The sequence below is a fragment of the Saccopteryx leptura genome, chromosome 3 (assembly GCF_036850995.1).
Source record: "Saccopteryx leptura isolate mSacLep1 chromosome 3, mSacLep1_pri_phased_curated, whole genome shotgun sequence".
Classification (NCBI taxonomy): domain Eukaryota; kingdom Metazoa; phylum Chordata; class Mammalia; order Chiroptera; family Emballonuridae; genus Saccopteryx; species Saccopteryx leptura.
The window spans coordinates 257,138,199-257,155,478 of NC_089505.1; the positions used below are offsets into that span (position 1 = coordinate 257,138,199).

The following is a 17,280-nucleotide window of genomic DNA, read 5'->3' on the forward strand; positions in this document are numbered from 1 at the left end:
CCTGGCTTGCTTCTCTCTGTGAGATACACAGCTTGGGGCCCTGTGGGGCAGAGGAGAACCAACTTTGCCAGGCAATGTATAACACACTACAGCTCAGAGCCCGTGTTTCCAACAAGCATTGGCCCTGGCTTGCTAAAGTAATTTCTTCAAGACAAAAGAAGGGTGAAATCCTACTTTCTTCTCAGCTAAACATCCTAGAAAGGAGGGCTAATCTTGAGTGTAGTTTCATAGGAATGTTAAAGCCTTTTTGCCTTCCTTTTTCTAAATTTTGCATTTAGAATTTTTCCTGGGAGAAAATGCTTTCAAAATGGTATTCACCCTCCTTCCACCTTCCCCGCCCTCTTCCCTGCGGTCTTGTACTTCCTTCTCTGTGCCTTTGGAAGTGGCCGGACTACTGAGGAACAGACACAAACCTCATAGCTCATATTGCAGTTGTGCTCTGTGTGCAGGCCTGTTTCTGTACTTTTCCGGCCCTGGCCGCTGTATTATGGTCCATATCCCTACATAAAGAGCAAGCTCTGTGAGGACAAGAACTGTGTCCATCTTGTTTGCCTTTGTCTTCCCATCATCTAACACAGTGCCTTGCATACGCATCCTGTAGAGATTTGTTCCTGAATGAGTAAACCAGGGTATGAGCCTGAGGTCTAGCCTTCAAGCTCCATGTTCAGACACCTTAAACCCTCCCACTCTAATGACTGACCAGGCTTCCAAAAACAACCCAGCCTTTCATAATTCTTGATCGAAGAAGACTGGCCTTGCTTTCCCTGTGGGCCTGAGTTGGCTCTCTTTGGGGCGGTACAGTATGGACAGTGGTTAAGAAACTTGGGAGCCAGATGGCCAGGTTTAGGCCCTGACCATACCATTTAGCAACAATGCGATCTTACATAAGGCACTGATCCTGTCTCTGTCTTATTTACTGTGTAAGGAAAGTGGAGGTAATGATAGTACCTATCTTACAGTGTTAACATATAGGAAGCATTTAGAATAATGCCTCTCATGCTAATGTTGGCTGTGGTGGCTGTGGTGAAGAAGATGAAATCATCGGTCAGTTCTGTATCTAAGAAAGTTGTCATGTGACATGCCCCCCCCCCCCCCACGCTTTATACCACTTCCCACTGCAATATTTGCAGCTTTTAGTCTATGGTTACCCATCTATCTTAGAACGAATTCTAGTTTTACCATGGTTCCAGCTTAGGTTTGCTTATATAATTAATTTTATTTTAGAGTAAAAAATTTTCCCCCTCTTGTAGAATTTAATTCTCATATAAATGTTGGCCCTGGCTGGTTTGCTCAGTGGTAGAGCATCGGCCCAGCATGTGGATGTCCCAGGTTCAGTTTCTGGTCAGAGCACACAGGAGAAGCAACCATCTGCTCTTCACCCCTCCACCTCCACCTCTCTCTCTCTGTCTCTCTTCCTCTCCTGCAGCCATGGCTCCAATGGTTCGAGTGTATCAGCCCCAGGTGCTGAGGATGGCTCTGTGGAGCCTCTGCCTTAAGCGCTAAAAATGGCTCCCTTGTGAGCATGGCTTCAGATAGGCAGAGCATTGATCCCAGACTAGGGTTGCTGGCTAGATCCCGGTTGGGGTGTATGTGGGAGTCTGTCTCTCTATCTCCTCTCCTCTCACTTGAAAAAGGAGAAAAAAGGGTGGGGGGAGGGAAGGGGCACAAAGAAAACCAGATAGAAGGTGACGGAAGACAATTTGACTTTGGGTGATGGGTATACAACATAATCAAATGTCAAAATAACCTGGAGATGTTTTCTCTGAACCTATGTACCCTGATTGATCTATGTCATCCCATTAAAATTAATAATAAAAAAGAAAGAAAGAAAAAGGAAAAAAATAATTATCAGGTAAATGTTTTTGTTTTGTTTTTAGGAAAAGAAGAAAGTAGATGATAGGCTGTGGCCGGGGGTGGGGGGGGGGGGAGTGGGCCTTCCTCTACATCATGCTCTGCTTTGGGCTTTTCCGTGGGATGGTAGTCAGGGATGAGGTCAACGTCTGGCCTTGACATTAGAAACACGTAGCTGTGCCATTTAATCTTGTGATCTTGAGAGAAGTACTTAACCTTTCAGAAGCTTGGTGTTTTGTTTTGTTTTGTTTTATTTTTTACCTACCTCACCAGGTAGAATTAAATGAAATAATGAATGCAAAATTTTTAGCTCATTGCCTGGCATATAGGAAATGTTCAGTAAATGGTGTTTATTATTATTATTGGTATTTTTAGGAGAGATTGGAATTAGAGGTGGGATTATGACTATCCTTTGGGATTCTCCTGTAAACTGTTCAGGACATACTGGGTTTCCACCAAAGGATGTGAATGAAAGTCTTAGGACTATTATTTCTCTGATCTTTTCCGCCTTTATCTGCTTTCCAAAGGTTTTAATTTTTCATCCTCTGGAAGAGAAGATGTAGACGTGAGAACATTAGGAAATGGTAAGATGGCAACAGTATCACTCAGCTAGAACTAGCTTTCAGATTGTCACCCTTTCAGACAGCGGGCTTACTACGTCACTTCCTCAGAGCACAGCGGGCAGGGTCCGGAGCTTCCCCAAGTGAGAGAGCTCTGTGGACTAGGGAGCTACTTCTATAAACGGTATTATTGTTATGTCTTAACAGGAATCATTTCTTCAGAGGCCATTTTTATTGCATACCTATCGGTTCCAAGGGACTTTTATGTGCATTAATAAGGAGGTGCCTGATTTTTTCCAAAAGTTTGATTATTAATTGTTCCATTTAATAACATTTCGGTAGGACCAGTACAGTTTTTAACGTGCATATCTTCATTGAAAAAGTGATTCTGCCCTTTGAGCCTTCATTTCTCTCATTTTACATTGTTGCTTTACAAGAAAAATGAGAGAGTTAATCCTAAACCATTTGAGATTTATAGTCCCTTCCCCTCATAGAATCGCAGCTTTTCTATTTCACTAGTGGATTAACTAGGAGGATGGATTTCAGCTTGGTATACCTGGACATCACCGCATGTGACAACATTATACTAGTGTAACCAATCAATTAGTGGTGGTTTAGATTTTATTCTGTAATTAACACAGGCTTGTTCATGGACCTTTGGGAAAGCAGTCCCTTTCACATATTGCCTGTACTGGGGTTTAGTAGCCCCCAAAAGCCCCTTGATTCTTTCCACAGCTTCCTCCCTTCCCCAGATATAGCTAAACTGTCAGTCCTTTAGAGCTCAACTCGTTTTTTCACACCTCCTAACCCTCTTGCATTAGCCCGAATGTTAACCCCATCAACACGTTTCTGTTTCATGGCGGGGTGTGTGCTGCCAGGAAGGCCCTTTGCAATTGAGCTGCTGAATCCTCACAGAGTACATTTCACTTCACAAGAAATTAAGGAACTTCAGCAGGTAAACCACTTCATGACATGGAAATCATCATGTTTCTGCAACTCTGTAACTGACCTGGAGTTGCTAATTGTTTTTCTTTTTCTGCTACTACAGAAAATTAATAACTCTTCTAACAAAATCCAAGTTCGTGACCTGCAGCTTGTCACAAGGTAAGGGCAGGCTCACTGTAGATCATTTCAAAAGGGAAGTTTCAGTTGTAGATTGTATACCTGATGAGGGAATTGTATCCAGAATATATAAAGAATGCTTACAACTCAATATAAGAAAACAATCCAATTAATAATAGGGAGATGAGTAAGTGGACATTTCTTCAGAGGATATATGAATAAACCAATGAGTACATTTAAAAATGTTTAATTCATTAATTATTAGGGAAATGCAAATCAAAACCACCAGAGCCAACTTCATATTCAGTAGGATGGCTATAATAAAAAGATAGAAAATAACAAGTGTTGGCAAGAAGGTGGAAAAATTGGAATCCTTATACATTGATTGCTATGGGATTGTGAGAGCAGCCAGTTTGGCAGTTTCTCCAAAGTATAACATATGACCCAGCAATTCTACTTCTAGATATATACCCAGGAAATCCACACAGGAAATCAACATTCATGGTAGTGTTATTCATAATAGCAAAAAAAAAAAGTAGAAACAACCCAAATGTCCGTGGACAAATAAAATGTGGTATACCCCTCCATACAATGGAATAGTATTCAGTAATAAAAAGGAATGAAATACTAATACATGCTACAACATGGATGAACCTCAAAAAATATTATGAAGTGAGAGAAGGCAGACACCAAACACCACATATTGTATGATTCTGTTTTATATGAAATGTTCAGAGTAGGGATCTCTGTAGACCTAGAATGTCAATTAATGGTTGCCAAGGGCTGGAGAAATGGGGACTGGGTAGTGGCTGCACATTGGTATGGAGTTTCTTTTCTGAGTGTGATGTAAGTATTCTAAAATTATATTATGGTGATAGGGGAACAACTCGGTCAACATACTAAAAATCACTGAATTATCCAGTTAAAACCAGGAGCAGAATTATATATACTCTAAACTATATCTGAATAAAGCTATTTTTAAAGAAAGGGGAGTTTGGGGCAAGGCTTGTGTGTATTTTATATATCCAGACAAACTTTGTTTTATTGTTTTTGTTTAGAGAAGCAATAGGACATATGAAAGAAGGCGAAGAAGAAAAGACCAAGACCTACAGTGCCTTAATATGGACAAATAAAGCAATACAGAAGAAAGACATTGAATTCCTAAATGACATAAAGGTAGTTAATTGCTGTAATTCCTTTTATTTTTCTACCACCTATAAAAGCATCCTTTGTGTTTTAGTTTATTACCAGCAATTCGTAGATAGTATTGGGGACTGTGAGACCTGGTTTCAAATCCCGGTTCTGCCATTTATTCACTGAATGACTGGGCAATTCAGCTAACCTGTCTGAGAGGCAGTCTTGCTAGTCATGAAGAGCCTGCCTCTGAGGACAGATTGTCTGGGTGTAATTCCTGGATCTTTATTTATTAATTGTGTGACTTTGGATACATTACTTAGCCTCTTCAACTTCTCCATCTATAAAATTAGAAGTATTAAATTTTAGTCACATAAATCACTTAGAACAGTGTCTGACTCACAGAAAACACTCAGCAATGCTACTGTTGTATTTGACCATCTGTACAAAAGAAGTATAAAATAGGACTTATGTAATAGAATTGATGCTAAGATTAAGCCCATACATAAAACATGTTATAAACGAATAAAACAGTATAATGTGTACAACACAAATATTTTGGCACATGCTAGGTTCTCCTTCACATGAGTATGCCATTATAGAAAGTCCTCCTGTTCATTTAAATATTTCTTCCCATCTGCTCCCATCTCTTCGTATAAAGATAATTTACTTTCAGGTGGTAGGAATGAGCATAACTGGGCACAAAGATGTTCATGGATAGTTATCAGAACACTGTTTAAATGGACAATATTTTTTAATAATCTAGATGACCTAATAGAGGGAATTGGCTTAATATATGACTCATCTTTATGATGGACTACGATTAATAGCTAGCTGTTAAAAATTATGTGGTAGATGAATATTTATTGACAAAGTTGGAAATGTTCCTGACAAATGGTAAGGGGAAGAGAACAAGCTATAAAGCATATACAGAAGATGATAGGTTGTGATTTAAACACTTACGCTCAGGTATGTGTTTGTATATACACATATGTATGACTATGCAGAAAAAAAATTGGCAAAAGATACCATAGGATTTATACGGATGAAAAACACAAATGCCCAAGAGAAAAAAGTAGACAAAGGATATGAACAAGCAGCTGAAAGAAGAGCAACTCCAGAAGGCCAAGAATCATTTGAAAAAATGTTCCTCCTCCAGAATGAAGTAACAATAAGACAATCACTTTATTCCTCTGAGACTAATAATACCAATTGGTTGGAGCAGAAGAGAAGGCTAGTTGCATACATTCAGTAGAAACGTGAAGTGTTTCAGCCTTTTGGAAAAGCAATGTGGCAGTGACTGTATAAAAATTAAAAACACACAGGTTCTCTACTCCGCACTTCCAGAGTTTGCCCTGAAGAAATAAAACCCCACTGCATAAGGATATGTGCACAAGGATGTGTACTGACTTGGTTCAAAGTGGCAAAATCAACAACAAAACTGGAAACAAAATGAATTTCCTTTAATGAGGAAATGGTAGAACAAATTAGAATATGATACAACTATTCAAAAAAACTAAAATAAGAAAATGATGAAAGTAAGTCTACATCTACAACTTGTAAGAACACCCATGACTTTAGGAGAAAACAAGTGAAATGCAAAATCATCTAATCCAACAAAATAACCAGTAGTGGGGATTTCTCACAAAAATTAGGGGATCAGGAAACGTGCAGATATTCCAGTACTTTTAGCCTTTGGTATAGTGCATTTCCACCAATGAAATAAAAGTTGGTTTTGCATCTCATTTGCATACTCAAACAACTTTCTTTGACTTGTTGTTTGCTTTTCTGAGTAGTACAAATGTTCATGTATGTCCTTGTGCCACCTGACCATCTAGAGTACGATGGTACAAAAAATTTTATTTTAAAAGTGTATAAGGCAACATTAAAAAAAGACAAATGTATGTTCTTGTTTCTATAAATTGGTTATCAAACAAACATCATTTTAAGTTAATAAAAATGTAACTGTAATTTCATTTTTTGAAAAAACTCACTCCCTGGGGGTCAGCAAGCATGTAAAAATCTCACTACACAAAGGGTTAATAAAAAAAATCAAATGCTTCTTTTATCACTTTATATTTATTTTGAAATATCCCCTAATTTTTGTGAGCAGCATATAGAGCATAGTGTTTTGGTGAAAACATACACCTGCCAACAGAAGTTCATCTATGAAATGAGGGCTGGACTAGCTCATCCCCAATGGCCCTCCAGTTCTCAGGTTCTGTGATGCTATATCTAAGGCCTTTCAGCTTTTGACCCTATTATCTAGGGCCTTTAGGATGATAGTTATACCATAGATAGATATCATTAAGATTGCAAAACAAAATTTTAAACTTCAATTTCATCATGTTTACAAGTCATGCAGAATGCTATGGGGATAATAAACTCACTTAAAAAATAGATTCAGAGTTTAGGGGTAGCTGTGGAGCTAGTTCAGACATAATGCTGAAAGTTGGTTTTTATAGGTAGGTACAGCCTCAGCAGTAGAAGGGTCTATGTTAATGGTCCACAGCCACCCAAGTGGACTATGGAGACTAGAGACCACTTGACTTCTGGTAATTTTTTAAGTGTTAGAGTTAAAACAGTTTTCAAATATTCCTACTGGTATAAAAGATATAAAAACTGAGGCACTTCCCCATTCTGAGAAAACGTCACTTTAGACTTATCATTCTTCTCCTTTTTAAAGGCAACCTACTTCCAAGAGGAAAAAAAAAAAATCGTGTGTGTGTTTATATGTGTTTTTGAAAATTTAGCAGTATGAAGACACCAGAGTACAATGTTAGAGTAGATGAATTATTTTCCTTTTGCCTGCTAAGAGCAATCAGACTAAAAAAGACACATGGTGTGTGTGGATCTGATTGGTATTTTTTTTTTTTTTTTTTTATTCATTTTAGAGAGGAGAGGGAGAGAGAGAGAGAGAGAGAGAGGAGAGATAGAGAGAGAGAAGGGGGGGAGGAGCTGGAAGCTTCAACTCCCATATGTGCCTTGACCAGGCAAGCCCAGGGTTTCGAACCGGAGACCTCAACATTTCCAGGTCGACACTTTACCCACTGCGCCACCACAGGTCAGGCCTGATTGGTATTTTAGAGGCACTGGTGGGTCTGGTCGTTCAGTCCATACTTCCATTGATTGGCTCATGGGATAAAGTACTGGGAGTGGCTAGAGGTAAAGAAAACAAGGGAGACAAGCACTCTTTAAATAGTCATTTACCCTTGATCTTAGCCAAAAGATCGAGAAGCAATAGTCACTCATTTAAAAGCCATTAAATGAGGGGCCATTGACTTACACTCATTTATAGAATCATAAAACTCATGAGTTAGCCATGGGGATGTGAAGTACAGCATAAGGAATAGAGTCAATAATATTGTAATAACTATGTATGGTGCTGGGCAGATACTAGACTTATGGAGGGGGATCACTTCATAAGTTATATAAATGTCTAACCACTATGCAGTATACCCAAAACTAATATAATAGTGAATTTCAACTGTAATTTAAAAAAATTAAAAATAAAAATTGGAAAAGAACCCCTGTGAGCTAGGAGGGGCCACTGAGTCACTGCTCTGACAAAAGAAATCACACCATTTCAAGAGTAGTTGTCAAAACTTGTTCTCTCTTCTTAAAGAACTTGATAGAGGGGAAACCAGACAGAAGCATTTCTTTCTATGGCTTTAGGCACTCACTGAGCATGTAAATGAGAAAGGAGTTGTTCCAACAAGAAATTGCAGAGGATTCAAAGTTCTTATGAACCTACATTTCTGGTTATACCCAATGTCTATTTTTAAAACTTGCAGTTAGTTGGCCTTTTACAATACTAACCTCTGTTTCTTAATTTATATCTTGTGACATAAAAGGAAATCTCTGATTTTGAGAAAAACAAATCTGTATCCCTAAAAAATTCAGAATTGTAAAAAAACATGCAGTATTATTACTCTCAAGTAACTTGAACTGGGCTAACAGATATTGAGAGGTCCTGGTTGATTGTACCCACTTATTTGTAATTGTTATATTAAAACACCAGCCTAAAACTGGGATTAGCAACTGCTAATTTTCCAGCTATCTCCTTTCATGTACCAAACATAGCCCCGTGAGCAGGTGTGCGGCTCTCCCTCCACGTGCACTGCCTGTCCACACAAGTGATGCTGACGTCCGCCTTCTGAAACAGCCATTTCTCTGTTCAGCCTGCAATCCCCACTGCTAGGTCATTTTGTTGGGTTAGAAAAAACAAACAGTAAGAACATGTCTTCTAGAAGAGCTGTTAAAGGGCAGGCTAGAACTCCAGGGTCCTAATCTACTTGTTAAATACTAGAGCAAAAGAGACTTTGGGGAACAGTGACTTCGAAGCCTTTTTTAATGGTGTACTGGGGCCCAGAAAATGAGTAATTATGGCCTAGTTTAGGAGAAGTCCCACAGAATGGGAAACTTGGGATATACAGTTTATTACAGTACTAGTTTCTACCCTGACGGAGATAGATGGGGCCCTCTAAAGAAAACACCGTGGTGAGCTGTGGGTGACAAAGGAGGTGCTAAGACGCACTTCAATGGGCAGCAACGCCGACTCCACGGTTGTGTATCTTATCCTCCCCTAGGACTTAAAGATTGACCAGAAGACACCTCTCCGGGTCCTTCACCGGAGGCCCCTGGCTGTGCGGGCTCGTGTCATTCACTCCATGGAGACATGTTATGTGGACGAGCATCATTTCCGCCTCTATCTGAAGACTCAAGCTGGGACGTATCCTTTCACCCTCTGCACAGCAATGCTCAAACCAGAACCCCAGTGGAAGAGTCCATGCCACCCTAGAAAATAGTTTCAACTTCATCCTGGCAGGGGAGGAAAGGATTAGATTGGAGAGAAATCTGTTTGTTTGTTTTTTCCATTAAATTTGTATTTTTCAAAATGACATTTTAAACCATGAGGCAGCAGCCAGTTCAATGCGATTTTTAAAATAATGTAGTGTCTCACACAATGCAGAGCACATAGTAAGTCCTCAGGAAACAGTTTGGTTGATTCATTTGCTGTCTTTACACACTTTGACATTTAGGTGATGAAACACTGATGGTGGATGGGAGTGGCCCTACTTTACATAATCTACTTTATTTAGCTATTGGCCCAGAACAAGAGAATAGTCCGACGCTGATCACTTGTTATAACTTACCCTGCCTCATGCGGTTTTGTATTACATCTGAGTTGCTAGTTAAAAAATATTTGAGAGCGGCTTTAGTTTACTTTTCAAAGGTGCTCCTTATTTTGTTTCTTGGTTTTATATTATTTTTGGATCCAATAACATGAAGTGGCAAAATGCCTCCTAAGTAGCATAAAACTAATGATATACTTATGAATATAAGGGGGGAAATGTCATTTTAATCACCAAATAGCATGCTCACTGTATTGCTATAATTAGTCTCCTCTGCTTCCCCATCGAACCACCTCACCTGTCTCTCCTATCCCACCCCACGAGTGACCAGGAATTCCCCTTGAAAACAGGTATAGGTTATTTCTAAAATCTCCTAAATTTTTGCCAGTTGGAACAAGGATTGTCTATTTATGTTTTTTTTTTTTAATTTTTCTTTTATTAATTTGTAGAGAAGAGAGGGAGAGAGAGAGAGAGAGAGAGAGAGAGAGAGAGAGAGAGAGAGAGAGAGAAGGGGCAGGGAAGAGCAGGAAGCATCAACTCCCATATGTGCCTTGACCAGGCAAGCCCAGGGTTTTGAACCGGCGACCTCAGCGTTCCAGGTCGACGCTTTAAGAAAGTGAGAGAAAAAGAATCATGGTTGTTAAGTAATTATGAGTTTGGCAAAGAAGACAGTTACCAGATAATTACATGACTTATGCTTGAATGAACACATTTGGTGAAAGTAGAGTGAATAAACTTTCAGAAAGTGAGGACATATCAGCAGCATCTTACAGTGTTTTTGTAATTCATCATTTAAGAATAAAATTTTTTTCCTATTCAAATTATATTAAATTTTATACTAGGTGCTGGTTTATAGGGCACAACACAATGGTGAATGAATTTCTACTAACTGCTGGCAAAAACATATCTTTCAGATAAAAGTTGTCAAGGCTGTAGTAGAGTCCTATGTAAGGAATGTTAAAATCTTACTAATAACTAATTCTAGGATTAGTTATTAATTTAAAAATTTGAAGACCTATGAATGAAACACAAACTTGCCTGTTTGAGAATTTACCTAATCCTTTTGCTAACCCTGTTTGCAAAACAACTAGAACTTAGGTCTTCTGATAATTCTTCTGAAGGGCCTTCAGATGTACAGAGCTGTGTTGTAGAATTCGGCACTTGAAATCTGTATAATTATGTTAACTAGTACCACCTTAATAAATTCAATTAAAAGAAAAGGACAAAATTGTCTGACTATCCCTCCCATCCTATTGCCGTTGTGTTACTGGGTGACGTTACAAGGAAAGCCATCACTGAGGTCACTCTGGGTGACTCTGGAAAATATCGGCTGCCATTATTGAAAAATGGGACAAGAAAGATGTCAAAATGGAAGTTGTGGCAAAGAAAAGATAGCCAAGATTTAAAATATATATGTAGCCTTTATCTACAGTTGATTTTGAAAAATCCGTATTCAAACCATGGCACTTGAAGATGACTTAAAGAAAAAAAGAAAATGATGACTCTTGGTAAGTTTGATATAAACACAAGTCCTAGATGTTGGCAGCCAGGCTGGTGGGAACCAGTTTGCCGTAGCTTATTTTCTAAGACACATCTAAGACATACTTCACAAGTCACAGCTCAGAAATAGCTTCTCTTTTGTAACTTTTGTTATCTCACCTTTCAAATCTCACCAAACAATTGGTACTGCATGGCTATCTTATTTTTTCCTTAAACAAACCTCAGCTACATTAAAGAGTTTGTACATGGAGACTTCGGGAGAACTAAGCCGAACATTGGCTCTCTCATGAATGTGACTGCAGACATTCTCGAGCTGGATGTTGAGGTAAAACCCCTTTTATTGTGGAAATGCCCATTTCTCCCTGAATTCAAAGTTATGCTTTCTTAGCATTAAGCCAAATAGTACTTACTACTCACCTTAAAAGGTGTTAGAATATGGTCAAAAATCTCACAATCGTATTATATCGCAGGGAAGGTCTATTTTGGAATTTTTGTGTATTTAAAAAAAAAATACAAGGTCTCAATTCTTGCAAATATGGAGCTGACTTATTAATTGTTCTTTACATAGGGCATGGATCTAAACCCTTAAACAAAGCAAAGAAATGAAGTTGTAAGAACCTTTTATGTGTCCTTTGGACTTTATAGCTCATTCTCATACCAATTTTGTCTTATACAGAATTTAAGGCAGCCTACTCAGAAATGTATATTCAGGACAGGAGTAGAAAGTGGATGAGCCAATGGTTATTAATAAAAGCAGTTCTGTAAGGGACGCATATGATGTGGTCCAGATTCTCCACTCTTTATAATCTGGACTGAAACAAGGTTATAGTCATAAGTAGAAGAATTATGTATGGCATGGGTCCTTCAGGAAATTCTCAGTAAATACTCTTCTCATTTGAGCATCAGCAGGTATTGAGTCACAAATTGTGCTCCCTAACAAATATCTCATTAGAAACAGTCCCTCCCCATGCCCTGTCCCACCCCCACAACAAAAACTTTGGGAGAGGATAACATTTTGTACTTGGGAATTGCACCCATTATAAAAAGAAGTGGGCACAGTAGCCTAGTATAAGCAGCTCTGGAATCAATCAGGTGATTGCTGGAGCATTATTCTTGCCGGTTCTCCTGAGTGCTTTCAGATTAGATTTTACACAGCTCAGCCAGTGAGAGCATCGTCAAGGTTGTAGGGAGCCTCCTCCGTGAGACTCATTTTGATGAAGACAACCTTCTGTTAAAGGAAATCCCAACTGTATTCATCTTTACCTTGCCTCTTGGAACAGCTTAGGAGTGTCAAAGATCACAGGCCTGCATTTCTCAGCCCTGATTGTCCCTTAGAACCACCTGTAGAGCCTTTTCAACATTGCAGCATGCCTCCCCTCCCCTGCCCACAATACATACAGAATTGTGATCAGTATTAGTTTTCAGGCCTGAGAAACCACACATTAACTTATATATGGGTGTTGAGTACATAGCTATATTCTGAAACAGAACCAAAATATTTTCTTGGTATTTATGAAAGTTATACACACCCATATGCAGTAGTTATTTGAGCTTTTCTAATAAAATTTTTTGAAACTGGTATGTGAAGTGACTCATAGATTAAAAATCATTTTTAGCAAGTCAGTTTATTTTGAACTTTAAGTCTTAAGCAACATGGGTACAGTGGGAGGATTTTTTGTTTTTCTTTTTTTAAAACTTTCTCCTAAATTAGGCCCTCTAGGGTAGAGAGGATGTGCAATTTCTTCTGACACCTGGAACATGGCACAAGATAATCTGGTATTGTAATTTCATTTTGACTTGAAGCTTACGATTTTGTCTTAGAAGAGCCAGACCAGGGTGAGAAATTTGGGAAAATGAAAATGATCAGAACAAAAGTTGCTGAGACTTCTAAGGGAAAGTTGGTGTTGCCACCTGAATTTGCTACTTTACCCATAAATAACATTAAAAATGTTTAAGTGTATTCTAGTCTCTTATCTATCAAAAGGCACAATTAATAACCAGCTGTGTAACCAAATACTCAGTAAATTCAGCCACAGACCGCAGGCCCCAGAATTTCAAGTCCTAGAATGGGTTTTAGTGTTAAATTGTATTCATTGGCTCTTTTCTTCAAATGCAGTCTCTTCTGTTATGTGAGAGGTATTAAATGTATACCGCACTAACAGCAAATGCTTCCTAGAACAGTAACATGTTTTAATGACTTGTTTTCTTCCTTCTAAGTCTGTAGATGTGGACTGGCCCCCTGCTCTGGATGACTAACTTTCAAATTTGGAAACAGAAGAGGGTGTTTGTGGTGCGATGTGGACGTCCATGCAGTATACACTGTAAAATGGCTGTTTACCCACCATAACGGTGTCTTGCAAACTATTTGGATCATGTTGATCTATTTATTTTTAAACCTGTAACATCTCAGGATCCATATACAGTATGTATTTATTGTATTTTATATGGTTCTAAGGATGTCTTACAATTGTTCTTGTTTCCTCTCCAACCCCCACAAGCTGAACTATGAATAAGGAAAGTACACCAACAGGATACATTCTCTGATAATCTTAAGAAGCTGTAATTTCTTTCAGCAAAACTTCCCTTCACAAGAGAAATACCACCTCTGAGATCATGCTCTAAATTTTTAAAATGTTGATTAAGTTATATCTATATTGATGCAGCACAGTCATATATGAGATGCAAATCTGACACCATTAATATTTTTCCCAGTAAGCTTCTAGCAAGCTGCTACCAATAGAAGTGCTTTTGGTGTGATCTGTCACAAATGCTAATTACTTCAAGCTACTATTCTGACAATCTAAAATTGTCAATACCTTTCCTGGGGAGGGAAAGTAAAAACTTAGGAATCAAGGCACACCATGGTGAGAGACTTTAATAAATCTTTTAAATAAGGAGACACAAGTGCCTTAATTCAATAACTTCAATGGCAGGGATAAGATTTTGAGAAATTGATATTGCCAAACAAAGGTAAACTGATATTATTCCAGAGTGCTTCAATATATATATTATCTAACCTCAAACATCCTCATCAGGTAGTGAGGATACCATCATCTTCATTCTATAAATATGAAAACCAAAGAATAGAAGTTGAATGATTTATCTAAAGTTGTTTGTTACTTCCGTATCTAAGACTAGAACTTAAGTTTCCTGGTCTGTAGGTCCTTTTTACTAAACCTTATTTCAGTAACTTCGCACATACTGTGTGAAGGAGGCAGTTGAGGATGTCATTTAAATGCACATAACCATGAGAATTGATTTTTGGAATTTAGATGCCAAATCAAGGAGCTTACCCCAAAATATCCCAAGTATACTTCATATGATCTCGTATGATTACCATTTGTTAATAAGTAATCATCAGTTGGTTACCATGGAGAGGCAAAACCTAAAGTAAACGGCTGAGTCATTAAAACTTTCAAAAAGGAGTCTCATTAAAATTTCATGCTTAATTTCCACCACCCTGATTAAACTATCTGAGCTTATTTTAGAACATGTGTGACTTGGATAATAGTGGATTACTGAGTTTCCCATCTCTACATTAAACATAATTCATAGATACTAAGATATAGTATTCACTTCAGAAATCAGAAAAATGGCTTAACTGACATGAAATTTTATTATGTGAATAATAGCAAATAATTTTTTCACTACTTGACATAAAATTTCATCATGTGAATAATAGTATATAATTTTTTCACTATTTTCAATGCCAGAAAATGAGAAAGAGAAAACAGAAATAAACTTTTGATAAAAAGGTAAGAATTTTGTGTGAATTTTTCTCAGTTTCTGGGGAAATTTTGCTATAAAAGATTAAATAATTTGGGAAGCTAGTCTTTTGTGTCTTTCTTTTTGGCTCAACTTTGCATTCAGTGGATCTGCAAAATGGAAGAATTAAGAACCTCCTTAGCCAGCTTAAATTAGAAGACTTCTATTTCTTAAATTTCTATTCCTGAGGTTATGCTAAATTTCAAGAAAAGAGTAAACTTTAGCTGTAAATACTCCTTCCAAATTTATATAATTAAGAGAACAAGTTATCCTGACCAGGCGGTGGCACAGTGGATAGAGCATTGGACTGGAATGCAGAGGACCCAGGTTCGAAACCCTGAGGTCGCCAGCTTGAGTGTAGGTCGCTGGCTTCAGCATGGGATCATAGACATGACCCCATGGTCGTGGCTTCAGCCCAAAGGTTGCTGGCTTGAAGCCCAAGTTCGCTGGCTTGAGGAAGGGGTCACTGGCTCAGCTAGAGCCCCCCAGTCAAGGCACATATGAGAAAGCAATCAATGCATAACTAAGGTGCCACAACAAAGAATTGGTGCTTCTCATCTTTCTCCCTTCCTGTTTGTCCCTCTCTCTGTCTCTGTCACACACACAAACATACAAGTTAAATTAATGTAAGTCTTTGTTCATGCAGAACTGGAAACATTAAGAATACTACAGTTTCACTTTTGCCTATATAAAAATATTTTTAATTAGTTTTTTAAAATTCTTTTAAATAATACTTCGAGGAAGGGTCCTTTGTATTTCTTAACATCTCTTAGTCCCAAATATAGTCTGTGGTTTAGTTTAGGAAAAACATCAACTCTAAATACCTGGAAAGGTGAAAATAAATAAACGCTGGTAAAATTAAAAATCTCCTAAATAACTAGTTTGCAAATTTTGTGAATTAAACTTGTATGTTAAATTTCCATTACTAAGCAAAAAACATCTTAACTTAGGTAGATATTTTCTTTTGGAGCTTTATTTGATTTTTAAGTCCACATAAGAGAATAAACCTTGATGTAAACTTTTCTGAGTTGATTTTTTTTAATTTTAATTTTAATTTTATTTATTCATTTTAGAGAGGAGAGAGAGAGGGAGAGAGACAGAGAGAGACAGGAGGAGAGAGAGACAGGGGGGAGGAGCTGGAAGCATCAACTCCCATATGTACCTTGACCAGGCAAGCCCAGGGTTTTGAACTGGCGACCTCAGCATTTCCAGGTTGACGCTTTGTCCACTGCGCCACCACAGGTCAGGCCCTGAGTTGATTTTTTAAAATGGTATCCTTGTTTATTATGAAAAAAAACCCACAACAAAACCCCAACTTATTTATATTTTAAATTTTTTCGTTTTGAAACAATTTCAATTTTACAAGGAAATTGCAAGAAAAGTACAAAGAAACTTTTTTCTCCAAACCATTGAGCCAGCAATGCCCTATCACCCCAAATAGATTAGTGTGTAATTCCTACAAACAAGGACATTTTTCTACTTTATTCTCCACAACATCACTATCAATCAAAATCAGGAATTAACCTGCTATTACAATCAAGGAGTCACATTTGCATTTACGTAGTTGTCTTTAGTCTCCACCAATCTTGAAACAGTTTGTCTTTCCTTGACTGTCATTACTTTAATTAACAGTTTAAAGATTTCAGGCCATTTATATTATAGATTGTCCCTCAATTTGGGTTTGCCTGGTGTTCCGTTAAGATTCAGGATGTACCCTTCTAGCAAGAATACCACAGAAAAGATAGTTTCTTTTTGCATCTTACAAAGTGTCACACAATTTTGATCTGTGCTGTTACGATTGGGCTTTGGTCAGTTAATGAAGACAGTGTCTTGAAAGCTCTTTCACTGTTTTTCCCTCTGATTAACACATTATCTTACAGAGAGACCATCAAACTTCCACTTACTGGTATTCGCATTCACTGAAGATTTTCAGTGGAATCAATTATTACCACAATGATTGTCAAAACACTCATTTTCTTATCATTTTCATATTATCATTTTCTAATTCCTTTTACATTTATTGGTTGGCATTGGGTAGAACTAAGTAGAACTTTTAGGTAGAACTTTTCCTTCTTGTGGATTCATAGCTTCCTGTTTTACCCGATGGGTTATGTATACTTTGTTACCAATGTTTTAAGTACTGATTTGGTGGGCCAGTGCCCCCTCAAGCTGAGTCCTTATCATCCTTGGAGAATGTTCTTACTTTCTAATACAAAAAGACACTCCAGGCTCATCTTGGATTTCATCTGAACCAGCCCTGAAGTGGGCTATTT

At 37.9% G+C, this 17,280-nt stretch overlaps 2 protein-coding genes across 3 annotated transcripts in view; one reads left to right on the forward strand and one right to left on the reverse strand.

The window, feature by feature from the left end:
• The window catches only part of PUS10 (pseudouridine synthase 10), a 76,691-nt gene extending 61,637 nt beyond the window's left edge, over positions 1–15,054 (forward strand). Inside the window, exons 12-18 of one of the 2 annotated variants that reach the window (XM_066378201.1) lie at positions 2,379–2,435; positions 3,290–3,366; positions 3,460–3,515; positions 4,532–4,649; positions 9,197–9,339; positions 11,468–11,567; positions 13,460–15,054. In XM_066378201.1, coding sequence (XP_066234298.1) covers positions 2,379–2,435; positions 3,290–3,366; positions 3,460–3,515; positions 4,532–4,649; positions 9,197–9,339; positions 11,468–11,567; positions 13,460–13,498 — 590 coding nt within the window. In that variant the 3' untranslated portion in view covers positions 13,499–15,054. The remainder of the gene's footprint in view (positions 1–2,378; positions 2,436–3,289; positions 3,367–3,459; positions 3,516–4,531; positions 4,650–9,196; positions 9,340–11,467; positions 11,568–13,459) is intronic. The other variant, XM_066378200.1, reaches the window with a different exon arrangement.
• Positions 1–17,280, reverse strand: part of REL (REL proto-oncogene, NF-kB subunit) — a 428,703-nt gene that overhangs the window by 353,696 nt on the left and 57,727 nt on the right. The window lies entirely within an intron of this gene.